This window comes from Macaca fascicularis, chromosome 6, assembly GCF_037993035.2.
Source record: "Macaca fascicularis isolate 582-1 chromosome 6, T2T-MFA8v1.1".
In the NCBI taxonomy this organism is placed as follows: Eukaryota; Metazoa; Chordata; class Mammalia; order Primates; family Cercopithecidae; genus Macaca; species Macaca fascicularis.
In genome coordinates, this window is record NC_088380.1 from 85656976 (window position 1) to 85678592 (window position 21617).

General features: G+C 37.5%; 1 protein-coding gene across 50 annotated transcripts in view; it reads right to left on the minus strand.

Annotated features, from left to right (window-relative positions):
• The window catches only part of SSBP2 (single stranded DNA binding protein 2), a 329283-nt gene extending 308074 nt beyond the window's left edge, over positions 1 to 21209 (minus strand). For 47 of the 50 annotated variants that reach the window (XR_012413808.1, XR_012413807.1, XR_012413804.1 and 44 more), the window contains exon 1: positions 21139 to 21209. Coding sequence is in view for 21 of the 50 variants with exons in the window: in XM_073993723.1 (XP_073849824.1) it covers positions 21139 to 21200 (62 nt within the window). In the remaining 29 variants the exon portion in view is untranslated. Of the gene's footprint in view, positions 1 to 11741; positions 11778 to 14411; positions 14500 to 18537; positions 18624 to 18702; positions 18819 to 18900; positions 19105 to 21138 lie in introns of those variants that run through there. The other 3 variants (XM_065546439.1, XM_073993721.1, XM_065546438.2) reach the window with 3 other exon arrangements.
• Positions 21210 to 21617: the final 408 nt, after the last annotated feature.

The following is a 21617-nucleotide window of genomic DNA, read 5'->3' on the forward strand; positions in this document are numbered from 1 at the left end:
TACAATTATTATTTTTGATTGATAACTGTATACACATTTATGAGTTACAACGTGGTATTTTCATAGAACTTGTAAGTTATATATAAGCTAGACTTAGACATCTACACTTACAGAGGGTTGACTTAGAAATAAGTAGTTACATAGATAGGTCAAAATAAATAAGTTATATAAATAGGCAAATACACTAGATAGACTAAATCACATAATTTAAAATACCTAAAGGATTGACCCCATATTATTAATCTTTTTACTGTAAAAGATAAAGGGTAACAATTTTAGAAAATACAGATATACAAAATAAATCTTGACAGGTATTGGAGAAAGGAAAAGACTGGATTTTACCAGTGGTTCTTTTTTTAATTAAATGAGATGAGGGATTTCTATCCTGTTTCATGAAAATAAACCACAAGTACTTTTTACTATATTTTTAAAAGGAATGCTTCATCATTACCGAAATTACAGAATAAGTGTACCTTTAAAAATAATTTTTTTTTCTTTTTTTTTGAGATGGAATTTCGCTCTGTCACCCAGGCTGGAGTGCAGTGGCGCAATCTCGGCTCACTGCAACCTCCGCCTCCCGGGTTCAAGCAATCCTCCTGCCTCAGCCTACCAAGTAGCTGGGATTACGGGAGCCCGTTACCATGCCTAATTTTTGTATTTTTAATAGAGGCAGAGTTTCACCATATTGGCCAGGCTAGTCTAGAGCTCCCAACCTCAGGTGATCCACCTGCCTCAGCCTCCAAACTGCTGCAACTGCAGGCCTGAGCCACCACACCTGGTCTTTAAAATAAATTTTTACATAGTCAAAAACATCTAAAAATCTAAAAATCTAAAAATCCACAGTTTTACTTGAGCTTTCAGGAAAAAAAAAAAAAGGCAGGAGATTCTCAGAATGACAAATATGTTTATTCTCTGTATAAGTCATATTATAATATAAATTGTAAGTCATAATTCTGATTTATATCTTGACTAGATTTTAAAAAGAAATACGATCTAGTGAAAAGGAAAGAAAAGACTTTTTATAGCTTAGTCCAAACTGAAGTAGAAACTCAGGTTCCTTTTAAGTGATGAAATTGAAGCAGTTTCATATTGGATAAGAGATGAGCCAAATGATGAACATTTCACCTCCAGAATATTCTTCACTAAAAACGTACTTAATAAGCAAATGAAAAGAAAATAATTTCTAATAGATTTTTTATTGTGCACACAGAAAATTTACGATCTTAACCATTTTTAAGTGTACAGTTCAGTAGTGTTAAATGTATTCACATTGTTGTGAAACAGATCTCCAGAACTTTTCCCTCTTGCAAAACTGAAACTCTATACCCATTAAACTACAAACATTCAATGAAAACAAGTGGGTTCCAATATAGATTCTATAAATACTGAAATGTGTGCCCTTAAGTTTCTAACTGCTTTTGCCTCAGATTCTTTGTCCACAATATGGAGTACAATATCTACCTCATGGGGACAGCAAAATGATGAATGAAGTCATTAGCAGAACATCATTATGTTCCCTGGTCATTCAAATATGTTAATAGTTTACTAAGAAATTATACATTGGCCCTTTATCTTTTTTAGAAGACCAAAGATTTTTTTCAAAAGTAATAATAATGACTAATATTTTCATGGGGCAGAATTATTGCCCTCAAAAGCAAACACAAAACAATCCACGCGACTGCCAAGCCAAATGAATCTTTGGCAATATCCTATGGAAAAATATCTTTACTTACGCCAAGTAAAAGATTTCCTGGCTGCCTTAACAAGCTTCAGGCAAAAATGTTTATCTACTTCTAGTGTTGCAGTAGCCATTTCAGTAAAGAACCCTAAACACCACAAAGTCAATTACCTTACTCAAATAAAGTTCAATTAACAGGATTTTCTTCAATTTCCAGGTTTCAACACATCTATAGAAGAGATTATCATCCAAGTTAAAGGATATTCTTTCCTTTCCCTTAAGAACAACAAACCAGTAATTTGTAGATTACTTGGGAAGAATCATACCCAAAATTTTGTTTCTCTCCTCTGTTGCTTATGTAAGATATGACAGTGATAAGATAAACCCCAAACAGAATTGTCTTTTATTATAATACTGCTATAATAAATTATATAGTAATGTAATTGATATTATAATATTAACTTAAACAGAGAAATGAAAAGTTTTATCTTCATTTCAATTATATCAGGAGAACAAAAACTTCCGCTGCTTCATCACCACAGTGCACTGAGGCATTGGATTTCAAGGCCTTCAAGTGGGCTTCAAAAGATGGTCTTTGATTTGCTGCCTTATATCAAATCAAGGTTACCTCTAATATCATCCACCTATGTGAATAGAAGGTCTTAATAGTAATCCTTGAAATGCTACATTAAAAGGAAAACATAATCAGAACCATAATGTACATTTATTTCAGAAACTAAAATATGCAAAAATTAATAGCATATGATGTTAAACCATCTGGTTCTTCAATTTTAAAAAATCCTTTCTCAGTTTCTAAATATGAAAACTATAATTCTCTTTTTTCAGATTGAAGTGGTAATCCATGATCTATAATATGAATAAATACTTCAATATAAACATATACTAAAAATTAGTAGTCTTTATGGAACAGAGTAGCAATAATTTACAGTCTGGAATCCAACACATACAATAAATAGTAACATCAATGTACTCTGTAAATTTACTGTCAACATCTTTTCATAATGTTTTAAATAAAATGATTTTGCTTTTACACATTCAGTTATCAAAACTCTACTAAGATTAAATGGAATCGCTCTAACTTAATTTTTTTACCTAAATTCTAAATCATAAGCTACCAGAAGAAATGACAATTTGCTTGTTTTTCCTATTTTTTTGCTTTTTATAAGAACTTCCTTTTTTCATGGGTACAATAAATTACATATGCAAATAAATAAAAGCAAAAGAGGCATCTGAATGTTGCTTTTATATGTAGTATAATGCTTTGCAACCTGGTTACTCCAGGTGGGTCATACAGAAGAAATCATGACTACAGGTTAAAATGAGTTTTGTGCAAGTGCACCTATCACAAAAGCAAAGTATCTTATGCCCTTTCTAGTAAATATACTTTTTTAAAAAAAAGATACCGATACCACCACCACCACCACCCACCCCCCTTCTAGTCCCTCACCCCCTGCTCAACTATTTTGGAAGTCTTGTGCACTGCTGGGTAAGTGATCTCTTGTCATTTTAGACAATTAGAAAACAGTACATTTTGTAAAAATGATTTCTGCCTTTTAAAAAGTTGAGTAAGTTTCCCATTACTGAAAGGAAAGACGTCTTAGAAAGTAATTCAAAGTTATAAGGCCCTTCAATTTGGGTAACGTCAAAAGATTTAAAGTTCTAAAATATTTCAATAAACTTGTTTGTTAAATATTGTAGCCTTCCTAGGGAAAATAAATAGGCCCGGAATCCTCCAATAATAGATAAAAATCTTATTAAGCTCATTTTAGTGTCAAGCAGCAAGATGACTGACAGGGAAAAAAATATGAAGGCTCCCACAATCTCAGGATTTCACTCAATACAAAATGCACCTTGGAAGTCAGTTATATTGACTAATAGAAGAGAACTAATCATACAGTAATAAACAAATATAGAGGGAAAAGAGAGATACTTCTCTAACTTTCAAACAACAGAAAAATGAGTGTCTTAGCCATGGTAACTTATGGTTGTAAGGATTCCCATCAATACATCAACAGCTTGGGAAAAAAAAGGTCAGAAACCCCCATTAAAGCCACACGGGGGAAACTCTTTGGTCTTAAAACTGAAATAGTCTCACTAGTAAGCTACATATTTCAAAAAATATGTATTATAATCTATCCAGATTGGATTACTTAAAATCAGCCCCAGGAATTGTCTTTAATCCTCCAACTTTGTTGACAAATCATATCTGTTATAAAATCTAAAAAATTATTAATCCTATATTTGATTCCCTTTTCCTTTCTATATAACTCACCTTCATCAGATCAAATGCCATAATTAGACAGTACTGTAGTTCTTTCTCAGTACAGTGGCTATAGCAATATAACTTAGGAAATTGAAAACTTCCCATAAGCCTCAGTTACAGTTGCTAGTTTTGTCTGAATAGGGCCCTGAATACTAAATAGCACTTATTTCAAATAGTTAAATGTCCATGCATTTAAAAAGATACGAAACTATTCTCTTCTCTGTCAAAGGAAAGGAAGTCCAAAAATTTTCAAAGTATCATCAGCCTTGCAATTATCCAAAAAAAATCAAAGGTAACTAGAGAAACAATCAGAAATATGCAAGTTGTACCACAAATAACTACTTATTAAAGTAAATGGACAAAAGGATGACATTTTCTGATCAGAATCAAGAGTCAAGACCCTTTGTTTTATTTGGGTTAAAGCTACTTAAGTGAATTGGTAGACGTGGAAAATTGACATTAACTTATACCTGTTTCTTTGCCTTTTATAATTCCTTAAATACACAGATAAAAACACCATTACTTAATTTGTTGTATTACTTCTATATTAACAAAAAAAAAATTTCCATACTAAGAAAAAATGTGGTAAGTAAAATGAATAACATAACAAAGTATCTTTAAGCAATCTTTAATACCTTAAAGGGCTGGCAAAACTAAACTATTTTTCACTTTGGTTTCAGTTTGCAGTTTGACACAATTTCTCAGGTATATCCTAAGTGACACCAGGCCACTACAACACATACACAATTCTTAAACACTTCAAAGCTCCTAGACTTGTCAGAAGACAAGCAAAACAGACAAGAAGTATATATCCATAACATAAACAAATCCCAGTACACACCATATAATCAACTAGCAAAGGAAAATGGAAGCCAGTGCAATCATTGTCTCTCCTACCAATAACTAGCTAATTTACAATTAATACCAAGATCATTACCTTTATTGAAGATTTTTCAAATAATGTCACTTTATTCCAGTTACCAAGAGAAAAATCAAGTTGACCTGCATATGCTCCTCATTGCCGATTTTAAATGAATATAAGCATGCTAAATTAATGATCAAAGCACTTAAGAATTTTGCTTAGAACAGCAATGGCTGTAAACTTTACTTAATTCCTCTCATGCTGGATGTTGCAAATTATATTAAATACATAGAGATAAACCTAATTTACTGTATCTTTGATAACTACAACAAAAAATAAATAGCCCTAAATACTATCAGTTGCATTTCAAAGCTCTGTAAGACAATCACGAGATTTGTGTAAAAGTCAAATATACTATTAGTAATATATTACATAGAACTTTGTTTTAATTACTTAAATTTTAAATTTAAATACAGTCATCCTTCCATATCTATAGGGGGTTTGTTCCAGGGCCACCCCCACCCACTGCAGACACCAAAATCAATGGATGCTCAAGTCCCTTATATAAAATGGTACAGCATTTGCATATAAACTATGTATATCCTTCCCTATACTTTAAATCATCTCTAGATTACTTATAACACCTAATACAATATAAATGCTATATAAACAGTTCTTATGCTGTATTGTTTAGAAACTAATGACAAGAAGAAAAGTCTACACTGATCAGTGAATATGAAACCATCCATTTTTGATTTTCGAGTATTTTTGATCCACTGTTGACTGAATCCTCAGATGTAGAACCTACAGATAGAAATGACTGACTGTATATTTTTAAATAATAAGATAATTTTAATAAAGAATTCATGCTTTACAAATGATAATTCACAACATTTTATAAACTTTCCTATTGACAGAGAAAAATATTAATTTTATCATAAAATAGAACATCGATAATAAACCATACTTTATATCACTTCTATATGTACATTTGCCTTCCTCTGAGGTTAAGCTTATCCTCTTAAAAATGACAAAAGGCATTTATCAATCCCTCTGTGTTTTGTTACACCTGGGTAAAATGAAATGAGTATTTCAGATTACTTGTTTCTTGTTCTCAGGGTGGTAGAAAACAAACTCTGATCAGGTCGCTTCCCAATCTTAGAGTGGGCCCCACTGGCCTCAGGATGAGTTCAGAATTCTTAGGCTGGCTTTCAAGAATTAGTCATTGCTTATTTCTGTAGCCTCTACCACTTTTCCAAAAACATCCTACTACCCTGAAACACACGCGCACGCACACACACGACAGCACTACTGAATACTTTGCTTCTAGAAACTATCACCATCTCTCTCACTTCTGGACTTCTTCCAAGCGCAAAATTGGCCCTATGCCAAAAGCCCTGTTTGGTTTTCTGGCAGGGTTTACCTTGCCCACTGCTTTATACAGTGCCTGGCACAGAGCAGGATGCTGAAAAAAGTAGTTAATAAATACATGAATAGTAAGTGAATTTAAACTTTTTTTAAAAACTTGTTTTTGAGGGAGGTATTTGGAACTTGGAAATCAATACATGCTCACAAATGTTATCTTTTGTTGCCTTTTCTCCTGGTATTTAAAAGGGTGCTTTTTGGTTAAGTGGCTTTGATTTTTTTCTTATTAAATAATATCAAAATCTGTATATGCATGTATGGATATTAAAAAGTCTAGAAGGTTATATGATTATTTTTATTTTCTTCATTTTTGCTTATCTGTATCTCTAAATTTTTCTTCTTGGAATATTTATTACTCAAATAATAAAAGGTATTTTAAAGAGTACTAGTAAGCTAATCAAATGAACTCAATTGGTGCTCTGTAAATACGGGCTTTATTTAGGTATTCTCATTTGTCTCTTCTACCAATTTAAAAAGTAGAAAGGAAATTTAGAGATACAATTCTAAAGAAAAGTTAGAGTTGGCTAACCAAGGGAGAGTTAAAAAATAATTTCCCATCAAACTTTTGCTTTACAGGCTAATAGCCTGATTGGTAGCCAGGGTGGGCAGCTATTAATTTAGTTTTCTTCATTGTACCACAGTTATTTTCTAGTCATCGCTTTGAAATGATCCCTTTAATTCTAATCTCCTACAATTCAAAAAGTTTTTAAAAATCAGTTGACAAAAGGTAGCAAGTGTAATCCATCCCAAAAATCACTTTTTAAAAATTCATACACTCAGTCACTTTCAACACCCATCTAACTAAAGCTAAAAATCACTTTACCTATTGGCTTTCCTTTCCATGTCCCCTGTAGCATCCCATTATTGTCATCCTTTAATGATAATAAAAGTGGTTTAAAATACTTTGGAGTTCACAAAACCTCTTTACAACACAATAAAACCAAAAAATATTCCCTCAACTATTGCCCCTCCTTGCAAAATTCTCCAAGTTAAAAAAAAAAAAAGATATGTCCCCTTGCAGTTAAGTCTTCTCTCTATGCTTCCTTTCTCCAGTGAAGGCTGTCCACATTTGACATCTCCACCACCTCATCTTATATCAATTTCCCAAAACCCTGTATGCTAACTTGAGTTCACTCCACTGAAACTGTCCTCCCTGAGGTCACAGATGGTTTCTTAAAAACTCAGCCCTGTTTGGCTGGGTGTGGTGGCTCACACCTGTAATCCCAGCACTTTGGGAGGCCGAGGCAGGCGGATCATGAGGTCAGGAGATTGAGACCATATTGGCGCTAACACGGTGAAACCCGTTTCTACTAAAAATATAAAACACACAAAAAAATTAGCCGGGCGTGGTGGTGGGTGCCTATAGTTCCAGTTACTCAAGAGGCTGAGGCAGAAGAATGGCATGAATCCGGGAGGCTGAGCTTGCAGTGAGCCGAGATCACTCCACTGTACTCCAGCCTGGGCGACAGAGTGAGACTCCATCTCAAAACAAAACAAAACGAAACCAAACCTCGGCCCTGTTTAACCTTCTTGTTCATTCTACAAATCTGGCATGGTAACTCACCCTTCCATTCTCAATACTCCCTTTTCTTGATTTCTGTTGATGCCAGTCCTTTATCGTTTCCCTCATATGTCTCTGTTCTTTTCTATCTCAATTTCAAACTCTTATTCCACCTATACCTTAAATATTCCCCGAACTTCCATCTCTGATTTCCTCACACTTTCTCCCTGCACATTCCCATGAAGAATGGCTTTATCCCCATTTCATGCCTTCAAATGGTATATGATGCAAAAACAAATGGGCCATACATAAGTAGCCAAAACAAGCAAAACTGATCTATGCTGTTAAAAATCAAGCAAGGTGGGTAGCACATATGAAGCTTCCAGAGTGCTGGTAATGTTCTTTTTCTTGATGTGGGTACTTGGTTACACTGGTGTGTTCAGTTTGTGAAAACTCATCAAATTTACACGTTTAGGATATATGCACTTTTCTGTATGAATGTCAGATTTCAATCGGGTTTTTTTTTTAAAAGAGAGAAATAATAAACTAAACCTTGAGTTCAGATTCCAGCTCTAACATGTGTGCTTTGGCTAAATTACTTACCCTATTAAAGCCTTAGTTTCCTCACACTTATCCTTTATCAATTCTTTATCTCCAGCCTAGACTTCTTCCATGAACTCAAAAGCTACATATCCAAGTTCCTCCCAAACTTCTCTATCGCTAGGTCTTAATGGCATCTCAAACTAAACTCATCATCTTCCTCCTTACACATTTAAAATTACCTGTTCCTCCTCCTGTATCCCAAAGTCTATGACTAAAACTTCTACCAACAATTGCAGCCATCTTTAAAAATCCTGATTTTCACACTTAGGCCACCAGGTCTGATCTATTCTACATTCTGAAATGTCTACTGTATTGGTGCAGAAAAATGATGACACTATAAGCATTTGTATTGTTACAACAATAGCTTCCTAATGGATCTATCTCCCCTTTTACTCCACGCTCCACATGATTTCCAAAACAATTCTTCTAAAATGTACCTCAGACGGTGTAATTTTTCTGCTTAAAATTGCTTATCTCGGGGCGGGCACAGTGGCTCAAGTCTGTAATCCCAGCAATTTGGGTGGCTGAGGTGGGTAGATGACTTGAGGTCTGGAGTTCGAGACCAGCCTGGCCAACACGGTGAAACCCCGTCTCTACCAAAAATACAAAAATTAGCCGGGCATGGTGGCGCATGCCTGTAGTCCCAGCTACTTGGGAGGCTGAAGCAGGACAATTGCTTGAACCCAGGAGGTGGAGGTTTCGGTGAACCGAGATCACACCATTGCACTCCAGCCTGGTGACAAGAGTGAGACGCCGTCTCCAAAAAACAAAAACAAAAACAAAAATATGTTTATCTCCCAAGTCAAGTTGTCATTTAAGGCTGTTCTTGAAATAGCTCGTATTCAATCTGCCAGATTTATCCCTATGAGCTTTATTGTAGTTCACCAAATATATCATACCTTTTAATGCCTTCATGTTGCTGTACATGCTTCTCTCTCTGGCTAGAATACCCTTTACTTGCCTCATCTTCCAAGTTGACTAATGCTAGCCTCTCAATAAACATCCTCTTAGAAATATTTCCTGACAGTCTCACAGCCCTAGGCTAGATTCAATGCCTTTTTTCAGGAATCCCATAGCACCTTCAGCATACCCATTATAGTGCTTGCTACCCAGGGTGGTAGTGGCTGATAGTGAGGCCCCTCTGAATGGGGAGTTCCTGATGGGCAGATTGCCAGGTTATTAAGATCTAACTCAGGAAGGCTCAACAGAGGCTGACATGTAACAGACGGTTAACATTTTTTTAATGAATAACGGAGCAGGGAGATAGCAGAATAAATATGATTCCCATCTCATAAAATATATGTATACATTTACAGTATAAAATAGTTAAGTTTTAAAAACATTTTAAATGCTATTTTGGCAAAATCCAGCCTTTTAAGAAGCTCTCTTTTCTTAGGCTATTCTATACAATTATTATTCTGTACAATTCTATATGATTCTATACAATTAACCCTTCAAGGGAGCCATTCTGCTATTCTACTGGGGACCTAATACAAACCCAAGAGCATTTTGTCAGCCAGCAGCATTTTTGCCAGTACTTTCTATGTTATCTTGTCAATGATTACTCTTGTCGATTATACTCCTATCTTATAGAAAAGCATCAACAACCTTTAATAGTTCAGTAAAAACTTGCCTATACCCTAATCTTTCTGGCACTGAATTCGTAAGTCCAACTCACTTACTTACATAATTGACTCAGTAAAATCTGAATTCAAAATTAATTACTAAGTCATTCCCAAGATGAACACCTACCTGAAAACTACTATCAAGACATACACACATACACATATGTGTGTATATGTATGTGTAATGTATCTGATAGCAAGAAAATCACTCAAGTTTTTCCATTACAATAGTGCTAAGTGAAGGAATAACAGTATCAGTCACTAAGTTTAATCCAGGGTTAAAAAAAAAAAAGTACTGAAACACCTTAATAGCTTCCCAGGATAGCTACCGCTTAAATATACTGATAATGTATAATCATCAAATAATTTTAATCCAATTATAAATGACAAATAGCATATAACGATGTGAAAAAAATAAAAAAAGAAATTATTTCTATTTTTTCTAATAGCCAGTATTACAGAAATGACTAGGTAACAGTACCAATATGATTGTACTACTGCTCCTGTATCACATGGAGTTTCCCAGGTGCCCTTGTCCAAAAACAAAACAAAAAAGTCCAACAGGCCATATGCTGCTTGGAAGAGACAACAAAAGAGACTCATAATTATAGGATCCTTTTTTCCTAGATATCACATATTCCTGACTCCAAAGTTTAAAGTAACTTATGCCGGATTACTCTGCCTCTAGTTACAGAATGAGAAACAGCTCTATCTGAAATTATAACCTGAGTTCCTAATTGGCATCTTCCTCTCTGGTGAGCACCTACATCCATGTTGTTAAATCTCAGATACCAGCCAAAGAATCTGTAGCTATCTGTGGGGCACTTCTGGTACCTATAATTCTATCCCCCTTTCTAGCAGATATAAAATGCTTCTAATCTTCCCTTAACTTCTTAACCTCTATTGCCTCCCACCCCAACTAAAAATGGTGAATATGTACATTCCCCTCCCATCATACCTTTTAATGCCTTCGTGTTGCTGTACATGCTTCTCTCTCTGGCTAAAATACCCTTTACTTGCCCCATCTTCCAAGTTGACTAATGCTAGCCTCTCAATAAACATCCTCTTAGAAATATTTCCTGACAGTCTCACAGCCCTAGGCTAGATTCAATGCCTTTTTTCAGGAATCCCATAGCACCTTCAGGCCACCTCCCACAACTTCCATTACAATTTCTCCCCCATGTTAAGCGATGAAATATACTGAGTCAACATAGTTAAAATGGGCAGTGCAGTCAGAAACCTGAGTTTGAATCCAGACTATACAATTTACTCTGTGGCCCTGGACAAAATACACAACCTCTGAGACTCAGTTTCTCCATATGTAAAATGGGGATTATATCTACTTTACGAAGTTGCTATAGGGATTAAGCTATCAAAAGCAGCCAGCCACAAAAAGACAAATACTGTATGATCCCACTTATATGAGATACCTTGACTAGTCAAATTCTTGGAGACAGAAAATAGAATGGTAGTTGTCAAGGGCACAGAGAAGGCGAGAGTGGGGAGTGATTGTTTAATGGGTGCAGAGTTTCAGTCCGGAAACATGAAAAAGTTATAGAGATGGAGAATGGCAATGGCTGTACCGTAATGTGAATGCACTTAATGCCACCGAACTGTACACCTAAAAATCGTTAAAATGGTCAATTTTAGGTTACATATATTTTACCACATTAAAAAAGAAAAAGAACATTCTCTCAACAATTCATACTGAAAGACTTTTCCTCCCTTGTTAGAGAGAGGTATAAAAGCAAAAAAAACCTTACCTTTCCCTACCCCTAATCCAGCACTCCAAATTGAAGCTAAATGGCAAAGGAATAAAAAAGAGTTCACTGATAAAAATTAGTCTGTCTTAACAAATTCAAAACCCAAAACTATCCTAAGTCCCGTACCTAGCCACTTAAGTAACAAAAGCATAAGGATTTCAAACAAAAATCAGCGTTTAGTCATGATGTGGCACTTCTGGAGGTAAATAATTTTACAGATTGTGTTTAACACACTATAACAATATTTTTTCTTTAATGAAAGTACTGACAAACTTTTAATTATCATCTAATCTATGATTCTCTGTTGAATCAAATCCACACTTAAACCTTCTTAAATATATATGAATCTCTCATCATAAGAGAGGCAGCTGTAGCATAAAGAAAGGAATACTGACCTTGGAACCAAAAAACTCTAAATATGGCTCAGGTCTGCTACATATTATCTGTATGACTCTAGCTGCATAAGTCAATCTCCATTTATAAATATTACTAGTCAATGGAAATACCACCTAGCTCATACGATTATAGTGTGACTTAAGTAAAACAAAGTACTATACATTAAAATATTTTGAAAATTATAAAGTACAATTTCATTTATATTAAATTTAACATGAAGAAAATGAAAAAAATTCTGTCAAAAATTCACATTAAAAATATACACACATTTCATCATAATATAATCTTCCATAGTCCTGAAATTCACAGAAAGAATACTAAATGCCCATATTATAGAAAAATGTTTTTTAGAAATTACATTAATTTTTACACCAAATACTAGGCGTATTGGGGAGAAAATGAGCTAGATATGGTGATAGACTATTGTAACACATTTCCAATTCGTTACATCCTTAACTCATTTATTCCACAAATACATAATCACAAACCTTGCAACCACTGTGCTAAGCAGTGGGGATATGATGGTAAAGAAGACACCATGGTCCTTGCCCTCCTGGAGTTTCCAATCTAACTGGAAGATGAGGCATTAAACATCACACAAATGGCCAGGCTTGGTGGCTCACGCCTGTAATCCTAGCACTTTGGCAGGCCGAAGCAGGTGGATTATCTGAGGTCAGAAGTTCTAGCCCAGCCTGGCCAACATGGTGAAACTCCCTCTCTACTAAAAATACAAAAATTAGCCAAGTGTGGTGGTGCATGCCTATAATCCCAGCTACTAGGGAGGCTGAGGTAGGAGAATCGTTGAACCCAGGGGGTGGGTGGAAGTTGCAGTGAGCCAGGATTGCGCCACTTCACTCCAGCCTGGGCAAAAGAGCAAAACTCTGCCTCAAAAAAATAATAATAATACAAATAATTCGTTATTTATAATAAATGTAAAAAAGAAATAAGAAAGAGTCTGCTATGAGGGTATCCAATCTAATCTAGAAGGTTTAGGAAAAATAATGCCAATTGTACCAACCTCTGTTAACCCAGTAGGCTGTAAGTGTTCAATAAATCTTAGTCATTTCTATCATCATCATTATAAAAGCCCCACTGTCCTTTAGAACAAGTTTATCCTTAGGGTTTGAAAGATAAAAGACATCAACCCTATTATCTAGGAAGATGAGATAAACTGAACCCAACACCCAATTCCTCCATTTTCAAAACAAAACCAGGGAAGTATAGCTTCTTCATCCCAATTTTCACTCACATTTAACATATCCTTGAGCAATTATGTTGATGCTGAGAAGTTTCCTCAATAGTTTAGACACGCCTGATACACTGTAACCTGGTCTTTCTATGGCTGGTTCTTTCAAAATTACTCAGTTCTCCGCTTAAATGTCCTCTCCTCCAAGAACCTTCCCCTGAGTACCCAATCTAACATAGCCTCCCAATCCTTCTCTACGCTACATCACACTATTTTATTATAGTATATATGACTATTTGAAGTTGCCTAGTACATTTATTTGCTTATTATTATATATTTCTCCTTCAAACTTGAAAGTCTCACGAAAGCAGGGATTCATTTTATTCTCCCTATAGCCTCAAAATACATCTTCCTTGCTAAAGATCCCAAGTTTTGTTTAGGTAGTTCACGTGAGCCAATTATGGTAATCCCATTACATCTAGCATAGTTTGTTTAGGGGAAGAAATTTTGTAGTTCTCTCTAATAATGGATAAGAAGATGTCTCCTAAGCAACTTCAATAAAAAGTTTTCCTCCCTGATTGATGAGACACAAAGAAAGAAAAACCCTGTCCTTCCTCCTGCCTTTACACTTGAGTGTGCAAGGGAGTGATGCTGGGAACCTGAGGCAGCCTGCTACATTCTTGAGAGGAAGACCATGAGGATGGCAGAGAACTCGATCCTGAACCCTGATGTTCTTGACTCAATGAATCAACTCTTACACTACCACTTCCAGACATCCTGTTATGTGAGATTTACTTTTAAACCTGATCAATTAAGCTGTTTTCTGTCTCCTGTTTTGATACGTGAAGCCAAAAGCCTAATAAACTCAAGCCTCTATTTCTTCTACAACATTAAGAGAAAACAGTACCTACAACCTACTGGATTTGAGGGGATTAAACGAGATAATGCAGACAAGTGCCAAACAAACAAGATACTCAAATGATAGCGCTGCTGTTAATGTTACTATTAAGCAATAATTTTCTATGATAAAACTCCACAAACTCTTTATATACTATTTAGGACTTTGTTATTTTACAGAAAATACTCACTTTAATCCTACTTAAAATGAGATCATTTTTAATAGAATATTTACTTAGATTTCTTCCATTAATAAAGCAGCTCTTGGTTTTTTCTTATCTAAAATAGATAAAAGGAGAATCAGGCAAATATCAGATCACTAAAATAAATCATATTAATTTCAGGTAAGAGCCTTTTTCTGGCATCAATTCCTCTCCACCTTACATGGACAGAGCCACATATATTTTCATCTATTATTCTTGCCTTTACAAATATTTCATCAGTATTTTAATATGCTGTAGATTCAAAACTAATTAAAAATTAAAGCTATATTTGTAATTACAACCATACTCTTTAACACCTACAATTACAAAAATACTTAAAACTAGAAAAAAAAACAAAAGTCTATATTTTAGCCTCTACAATTTTTTTTTCTGTGCTGAACTACTTGTTTGACATTATAGCCATGAAGCAAAATTAACAGAAAAGATCAAAAATAGGAGATTGCCAGGTCATTCGTTTATGCTCACTCTAGCTGAACTGTGATTTAAAATGTTAACAATGGCTCATTATTGTCTGAAAGCTGTTTAGGGTCATACATGAAATGTAATTAACATTCTTAAAGGAAAAGATGAGAGTAGTTTTGTCATTTCTAAAGAAGTGACACCGACTGAAGTTTGTCTTTAAAAAATGAACAAAACAATAAATATTAATTACTCCACTACATTGAGACTGCCCAGGCTGATTTGAGTTCAGATGAATTTTTGGTCCTATAATTATTAGAAAAACATTAATACTTCCACTTTTCAAAAATTCCTAACTATTAACCTACATGACAAAAATTACCGTTTACCAATTATGACCAATCAGAAATGTTAAAGTTATCTGGAAAAACTCTATTCTTCCCTGGGTAGTCCATATTTCCACGTGTTTTTTAATGTTCTCACACAAGGAATAAAATACAGTTTGTAAAAGAGCCTCTGCTATTTCTCTACTGAAAACAGGCAAGGCATTAATCTTGGTGGACCACCCTTCAGATCACCTTTTGTAGTATGTATAGGGTTTTAATCTAATAGTCAAGTAACTCTCACAGTCCAAGTTATGCTAGGTTATACACTCATGTTAACAAAACCTTACATGAATACATTACATTTGTAAAATACACATAAAGTTTGATAACATTTAAAATCAGAATATTACTTATATTCCAAACGCTTCAGATATTAACAAATGAATCTTATTCTATTGCTCCAATGCTATTTTAAGTCCACCCTTTCAGAAACAGTAAGTTCTTAATAATATTAATATTTTAGCATACATTTACAGAGGCTCACGTCACTAGCATGCAAATATATAATCTGTAATTCCCATACCAATGGCAAAGCAATAACATACACACAACAATAGAGAATAACCTCATGTGTTCCAAAATAATTTTGAATTCCTATTTTTAAATTACATATTCCCAGTAGTTCCATGTCTTTCAAACTCAGTACTTTTGTCCTAATCCTATGTCCCAGGATTAATGCAATGGTTGCGATTTCTACGGAAGAAAGAAGATTCTAAATTTGAATTGTTTTTTCCCCAAATTTTTCTTTTAACTCTCAACTACTGAGGTGAAATATTAATAAACATTAATAAACTGCAACCTGGGTATTCCAGCCCCTGCCCCACACAGTATGCTCTAATTTTAAAATAAAATAATTCTAGTAGTGATTAAAGATGAAAGGCATATTTGGTCTATTACTGCAGAACAACTAAAATGTAGTGATTCTGTCTGCATCCTAAATTGGTTTTATGTGGCAAACTGGCTTTGAAAGTATGAAACTAAAAACTTTCAACTTTTTTCTTTCACAGCTCTGAAAAAAAATTACAATATTACTACTACTACTAAGAATCACAATTAATCTCTGGATAAACAATACTAAAACTTAACTGAACATCTTACACAGATTCTTTCTTTAGATACCTTCCTTAAAAATAGGGGTTTTTTTTGATACTTCTAAAATAACAGAGAAAGATCAATCAAAAGCTAATATGACATTTCGGATACAAGTTAAACAACTTGTATTTTGGGGGAACATCCTGGAGACTGAAAGGGGGAGGGGCAATTTAATATTTTATACAAAATTTCATTTCCATAAGATACTCCTTCATTAGTTTTGGAAACCCTGAATTGAGCCAGTTGCTGTCAAATAAGTTTCTGAAAAGATCTCTATTACTTTTCTCGCCTTATTCCTTCAGAAAGGAAGAAAGGTTTGTCATTTTTCTTTGCAGTGGGTACCTTAATGATGGGGGAATGCTTTAATTACTTTAATGGTAGAAGGGGAGAACAAGGTGATGCTGGCAGATATTAATCCCTATAAACTCTTTTATATGAAGTGGCATTTAAATGTTCATTACACTATAACTACTTTGAAATAAGCATATGGTATTTGCTTCTTCGTATATTCAAGTAAGATTGAAAATTTAAAAGCTGAAGTTACTTTTCAGAGCTCAAGATTAGATAGTTTGATTCTTGTAGTTTCTGGCTAGTTTACTAAATAAAAGTCGACGCATACTATGTGTATCTTCTATGTCCAACTTTGCTTTCTAGCAGATTCATCTTTCTGTGCTATTACATAAAGAATCAAATTAGTTTAATAAAAAAAATTAGTATCACTACTCATCTATTTGCAGGTGCCAGTTACTCTTTCTGCAGTGTGGCATACTGGGTGGCTTTAAGTTTAGCAACATTTCATATAGGAATTATTCACAACTATTATGTTTAACTTTAAAACAAGTAATCAAACCAAATTCCGGGGGGGGAGAATCTGAAGAAACAAGTTTTCTTCATTATGTTAGGCTTCCAATTTTCACTCCTAAAATTTCTGTGCCTTCTCCCACACCATACACATATCTGCAAAGCATCAGGGTGCACCAGTGGTTAAGATTGCATATTTGATCAAATCTTTAAAGTCTGTTACATCTGATTATGTAATGCCGTTCCCTAAATCTGTAGCATCCTACCCTAGTTCAGGAAGACAATCTGGTACACTGAAAAATGTATCTTTCAGCTTCAACCACAGGTTCTAAAGTTAGAGAAATCTGTGTTAGAAACCCAGCTTTCCTATTTTCTAGCATGGTATCCCTCGGTGAGTTCTTTAACCATTTAGGGCCTTCGTTTTCATATTTCTTTAATGGAGAAAAAATAAAAGCACCCGTCCTGTAGATTTGTTGGGAGAATTAGAAAAAAATATATACATAAAACACTGAACATAGTGACTGGCACACAGGATGGCAAATATATAATAGTTATTTTTGTTGTGTTGTTGTTTAGGGGTATTTCTGAAATACAACTAAGCTAGAGAATGTGAAACTCAAACTTACAAGTCTTTATTTTGGAGGTCACTGAAAAAATTCCTTTGAGTCTAACATCTTCAATAACAATTATTGATGCTTTTGATATTAGAAGGCACCTTAATGTTCAAGATACCTCAGATAAGAAATTAGATCATCTCCTACCTTCAAGAAACTTATATTTTAGGGAAAGTTAGACATTAACAGCCAACCATAGTTATTTAATTACAACTGCGATTAGTGTTATAAAGCCTGCTAAAGGAAGAAATGACCTAACAAGAGCAGAATTACAATTTCTACATCCCACCTCCCTCCAACGGTTTTCAGTCACTCCCTCTATAATTAAGACTTGATCTGCTTTTCTTAAAATGACAGAGTAAGTAACTCATCTTACCCTGGTCATTTTTATGTTCAGAACTGTATACTGAAATTATAGGAATTATGTCAAACCAAGAATTCACTTCAAGTATTTCATATAGTGACTTCCTAATGAAAGACAAAACAAAGATCTAATACAGGTAAGCACTTGTCAACAATTCACTGTGAACTCATGTCAGAAAACACATTGCTTGATAGATTATAAAACCAATGTGCTTATTTCCTAAGCATGCCATTATTTATAATAATGACTCCTTTTGCAGAATGTTTTTGTTAAAATGCGTATTTGTTACGGAAAAAAATTATTTCTGTGATTTTCAAGATAAGAACAGTTCTAATTTGCTTACTAAAGGTGAATTCTTCACCTTTTAAAATCTGTTACCTTAAAAATTAATAACAAAAATCTGGTGACATCCATTTTAATGACTTCAAGATTCCTACCTTCAGATGTTAGTACACTGTTGCAGAATAGTGCCATTAAAGTCCAAGTAAACATAAAGAGAAAAACCAAGAGATTAGATCAACTCTCCCACCAAAATGAAATTAAGTTTATTCTATAAGACAGAACCTACATCGATGTTTGTCTTAGATTCAAACAACATTCACCTAGAAATTAATGCAACGACAATTAACCCAGAACAGTCATTGTCAATTCTCCAAAAGCGGCCTCTTCACCTATATTTAGTTCATAAGGCAAACCAGTCAAGAATTCCTGCTGCCAACTGAAATGAATGGAAGAAACATATTTAAATCAAATAGCACCATCTAGCAGAACCCTCATCTGCTCACAAGAGTAGATCTTACTTGGTGTTCAGTTTGGTAGATTTGACAGCAAAGTGGCAATTACTTGTTTTCCTGATGGGAAATCACAGAATCAGAGTTAGAAAGGACCACAGTTATACAAGTTCCAACTTCCTTGTTATTATCTGAGAAACTAAAAAAACTAAAACTAAAAAAAAAATAATAAACAGTCATCAGGATACTGAGTGGGATTCAGCTAAAGTTCACCCCTTCCTGGGAGTTCACCTAAAATCTAAAATTACTTTTGATTCTCAAATTCAGTCACCCCCAAAATAAGATTATGCCTCAATACATTTCCATTCCTTCACTCTGACTAATGTGAAATTCAAATATTCTGTAATCATTAAAACATCCTCCTTCAGATGTTTTTATCAGGCACATTATAACAAAATGATTAATGCACACAAATGAGACAGCATTTCAAAACTTCAATTCTAGTTAACTGCCGTTTCTTAACCAGGCTATAACTCTATGTCTTTTATACATTCCTTGTCACAGCAACAAAATCCTGAATGCAGCTCAGAAAATCTCTTGGAAAAAAAACAAACCAGCCTCTCTAATTTTTTGTTTTGTTTTGCTTTGCTACATCAAGGCCTGATACCTCTAAATCCTATGGGAATTGAGTGTGTTGCTGCCAACACAAAGATTAGGAAATGCTCCCATCCCCAGGGCACACGAAACTTTCAGGGGGAGACTGACTGCCTAAAGCAAGGAGGGAAACTCAGTCGCCTGCGCATTCGGTTTTTATTTACGCAGCTATTTCTGTGCGCAAGGTAACCAAAGTACCTTTCAGAGATGCTCTCAGACTTTTTCTCTGGTCTGAACCCCCTCAGAAAGACGGGTGCGTTCAATGACAAGGATAACCCTGACCCTCAGAGTTTAAGTGCTTACTGGGAATCACCGATCTGTTGCACAGTTTTAAAAAATTAAAAAAAAATAAAAAGGAGGGGGGTTCTTCCTCAGTGGTCACAGTCACTATTCGTTCTCATTTTTAGTAACAACCAAATCACCGTTACAAGTGCACAAGAATAGCAGCAAACCGCTCTGCTTTGCAGTGTGCCGTGACAGTGGTATCCCGGGCCGGGAGGGGCTCTGTTCTCGCCAGCCGCCTCTTGGGCTCCCACCGAAGTTAACACCTGTATCTCCCCACAACTGTAACCAAGCGGCTCCTTCCCACCTGAACGCTTCTCCCCTCCCACAAACCCCTTTTCGGACCACTGCCCCTCCCCGCCGCAGCTGCCCTCCTCGGGCGCCCCCGGCGGCTCCCACAACTCCCCTCCGCGCGCCCCCGACCACCGCCCCGCCGGGCCCGCCCCTCCCACCGCTCGGGGGCTGCCAGCCTCACAAAAAGTTCGCCAGCCGCCGCCGCGGAGTTGGGTCCGCTGCGAGAGGCAGAAACGCCAGCCTCCTCCAGCGGATCCGGCTCCTCGTCAGCACACTTTAGCTCCCCGGGAATTCGTCCCTCTCCGACTCCCAAACTTCTGCGGCGTCTCCGGCGCCCACCCGCCCCCGCCCCCGCCCCCGCCCCCGCCCCAGCCCCGCGCGGCCCGAGGGACTGCGGGCGCCGAGTCAGTAGCTGCCCAGGAAAGCCCGGACGCCCACCCAGCCCACGCCCTCCGCGCCCCGCGCGCGTCTCCGCGCCCCGCGGGGCCCCGCTCGGCCGCTCCACGCCCGGCTTCCGCCCGCCGCGCGCCCGGCACCGCCGCCCTCGCCTCGCCCCGCGCTCGCGGCCCTGAGCCCCAGCGCCCAGGCCCCCGCCGCCGCGCTCCCCGCGCGGCCCTCCCCGACCCCGGCCCCGACCCTGGCCGGCCCGCCAAACACCCACATTCCCACCGCACGCCTTCCTACACGCAGCTGCCCCTCCCGCCACCCCCGGCGGCTCCCCGGGTCCCCGGAGCCCCGGACCCCAGCTCTAAAGTTACTTTGGAAGGTGAACCCGCGGGTTATTTCCCTCAATCACCCAAACAAGTTTCCATCCTCGCCACCAGCACCACCGCCGCCCCTCAACACACCCGCTCCCTCCCGCCGACAGCCCCCTGCGGCCGCCCGCCCCGCGCCCGCACCTCCAGGGAAAGCGCCGCTCCCCGCACCACACGCCCCCATCGCGGCACCCCTCCCCCTGCCAGCCCACCCCCGGCGCTCCCCGGGCGGAGAGTGTCTGTGTCTCCCAGAGTGTGCGAGTGCGTGCGTGAGTGTGCGCGCGTGTGAAGGCGGAGGTGGGTGAGAAGCGGAGACACTTACTTCTCCCGGGCCTGGCTGTCGGACGGGACGGCGCTGCTGTTACTCTTGCCTTTGCCGTACATGCTTGTGCCGAGAGCAGCTCCCACTGTCACGCACCTGTCAACCCATCACAGCCTCCCCGGGAACAGCCCCGTCCCCATGGCGACCCACGCAGCCACCCCCACTATTGGCCGCCCCACGCCAAAGCTCCGCCCCCTTCGCCCAGGCAACGCGCGAGACTGACAGGCCTCCCCCTCCCTCCGGCCTTCCGAAGCGCGCGGTGGCGGCTACAGCCTCAGCGGCAGTCTCCTCCCTCCTTCCCTCCCTCCCCGGCTCCCTCCCTCCCTCCTTCCCTCTCTGCTCTCCTCCCTCCACCCGCTCTCCTTCCCCCTCCCCCCTCCGAACCCGGGCGCAAGGGGGGAATTAGAAACTGCTCTAGAAGGATTTTAAACAACTGGCTGTTCTCTCTGCCGCCACCCCTCCCCCCGCGCCGCCCGCGC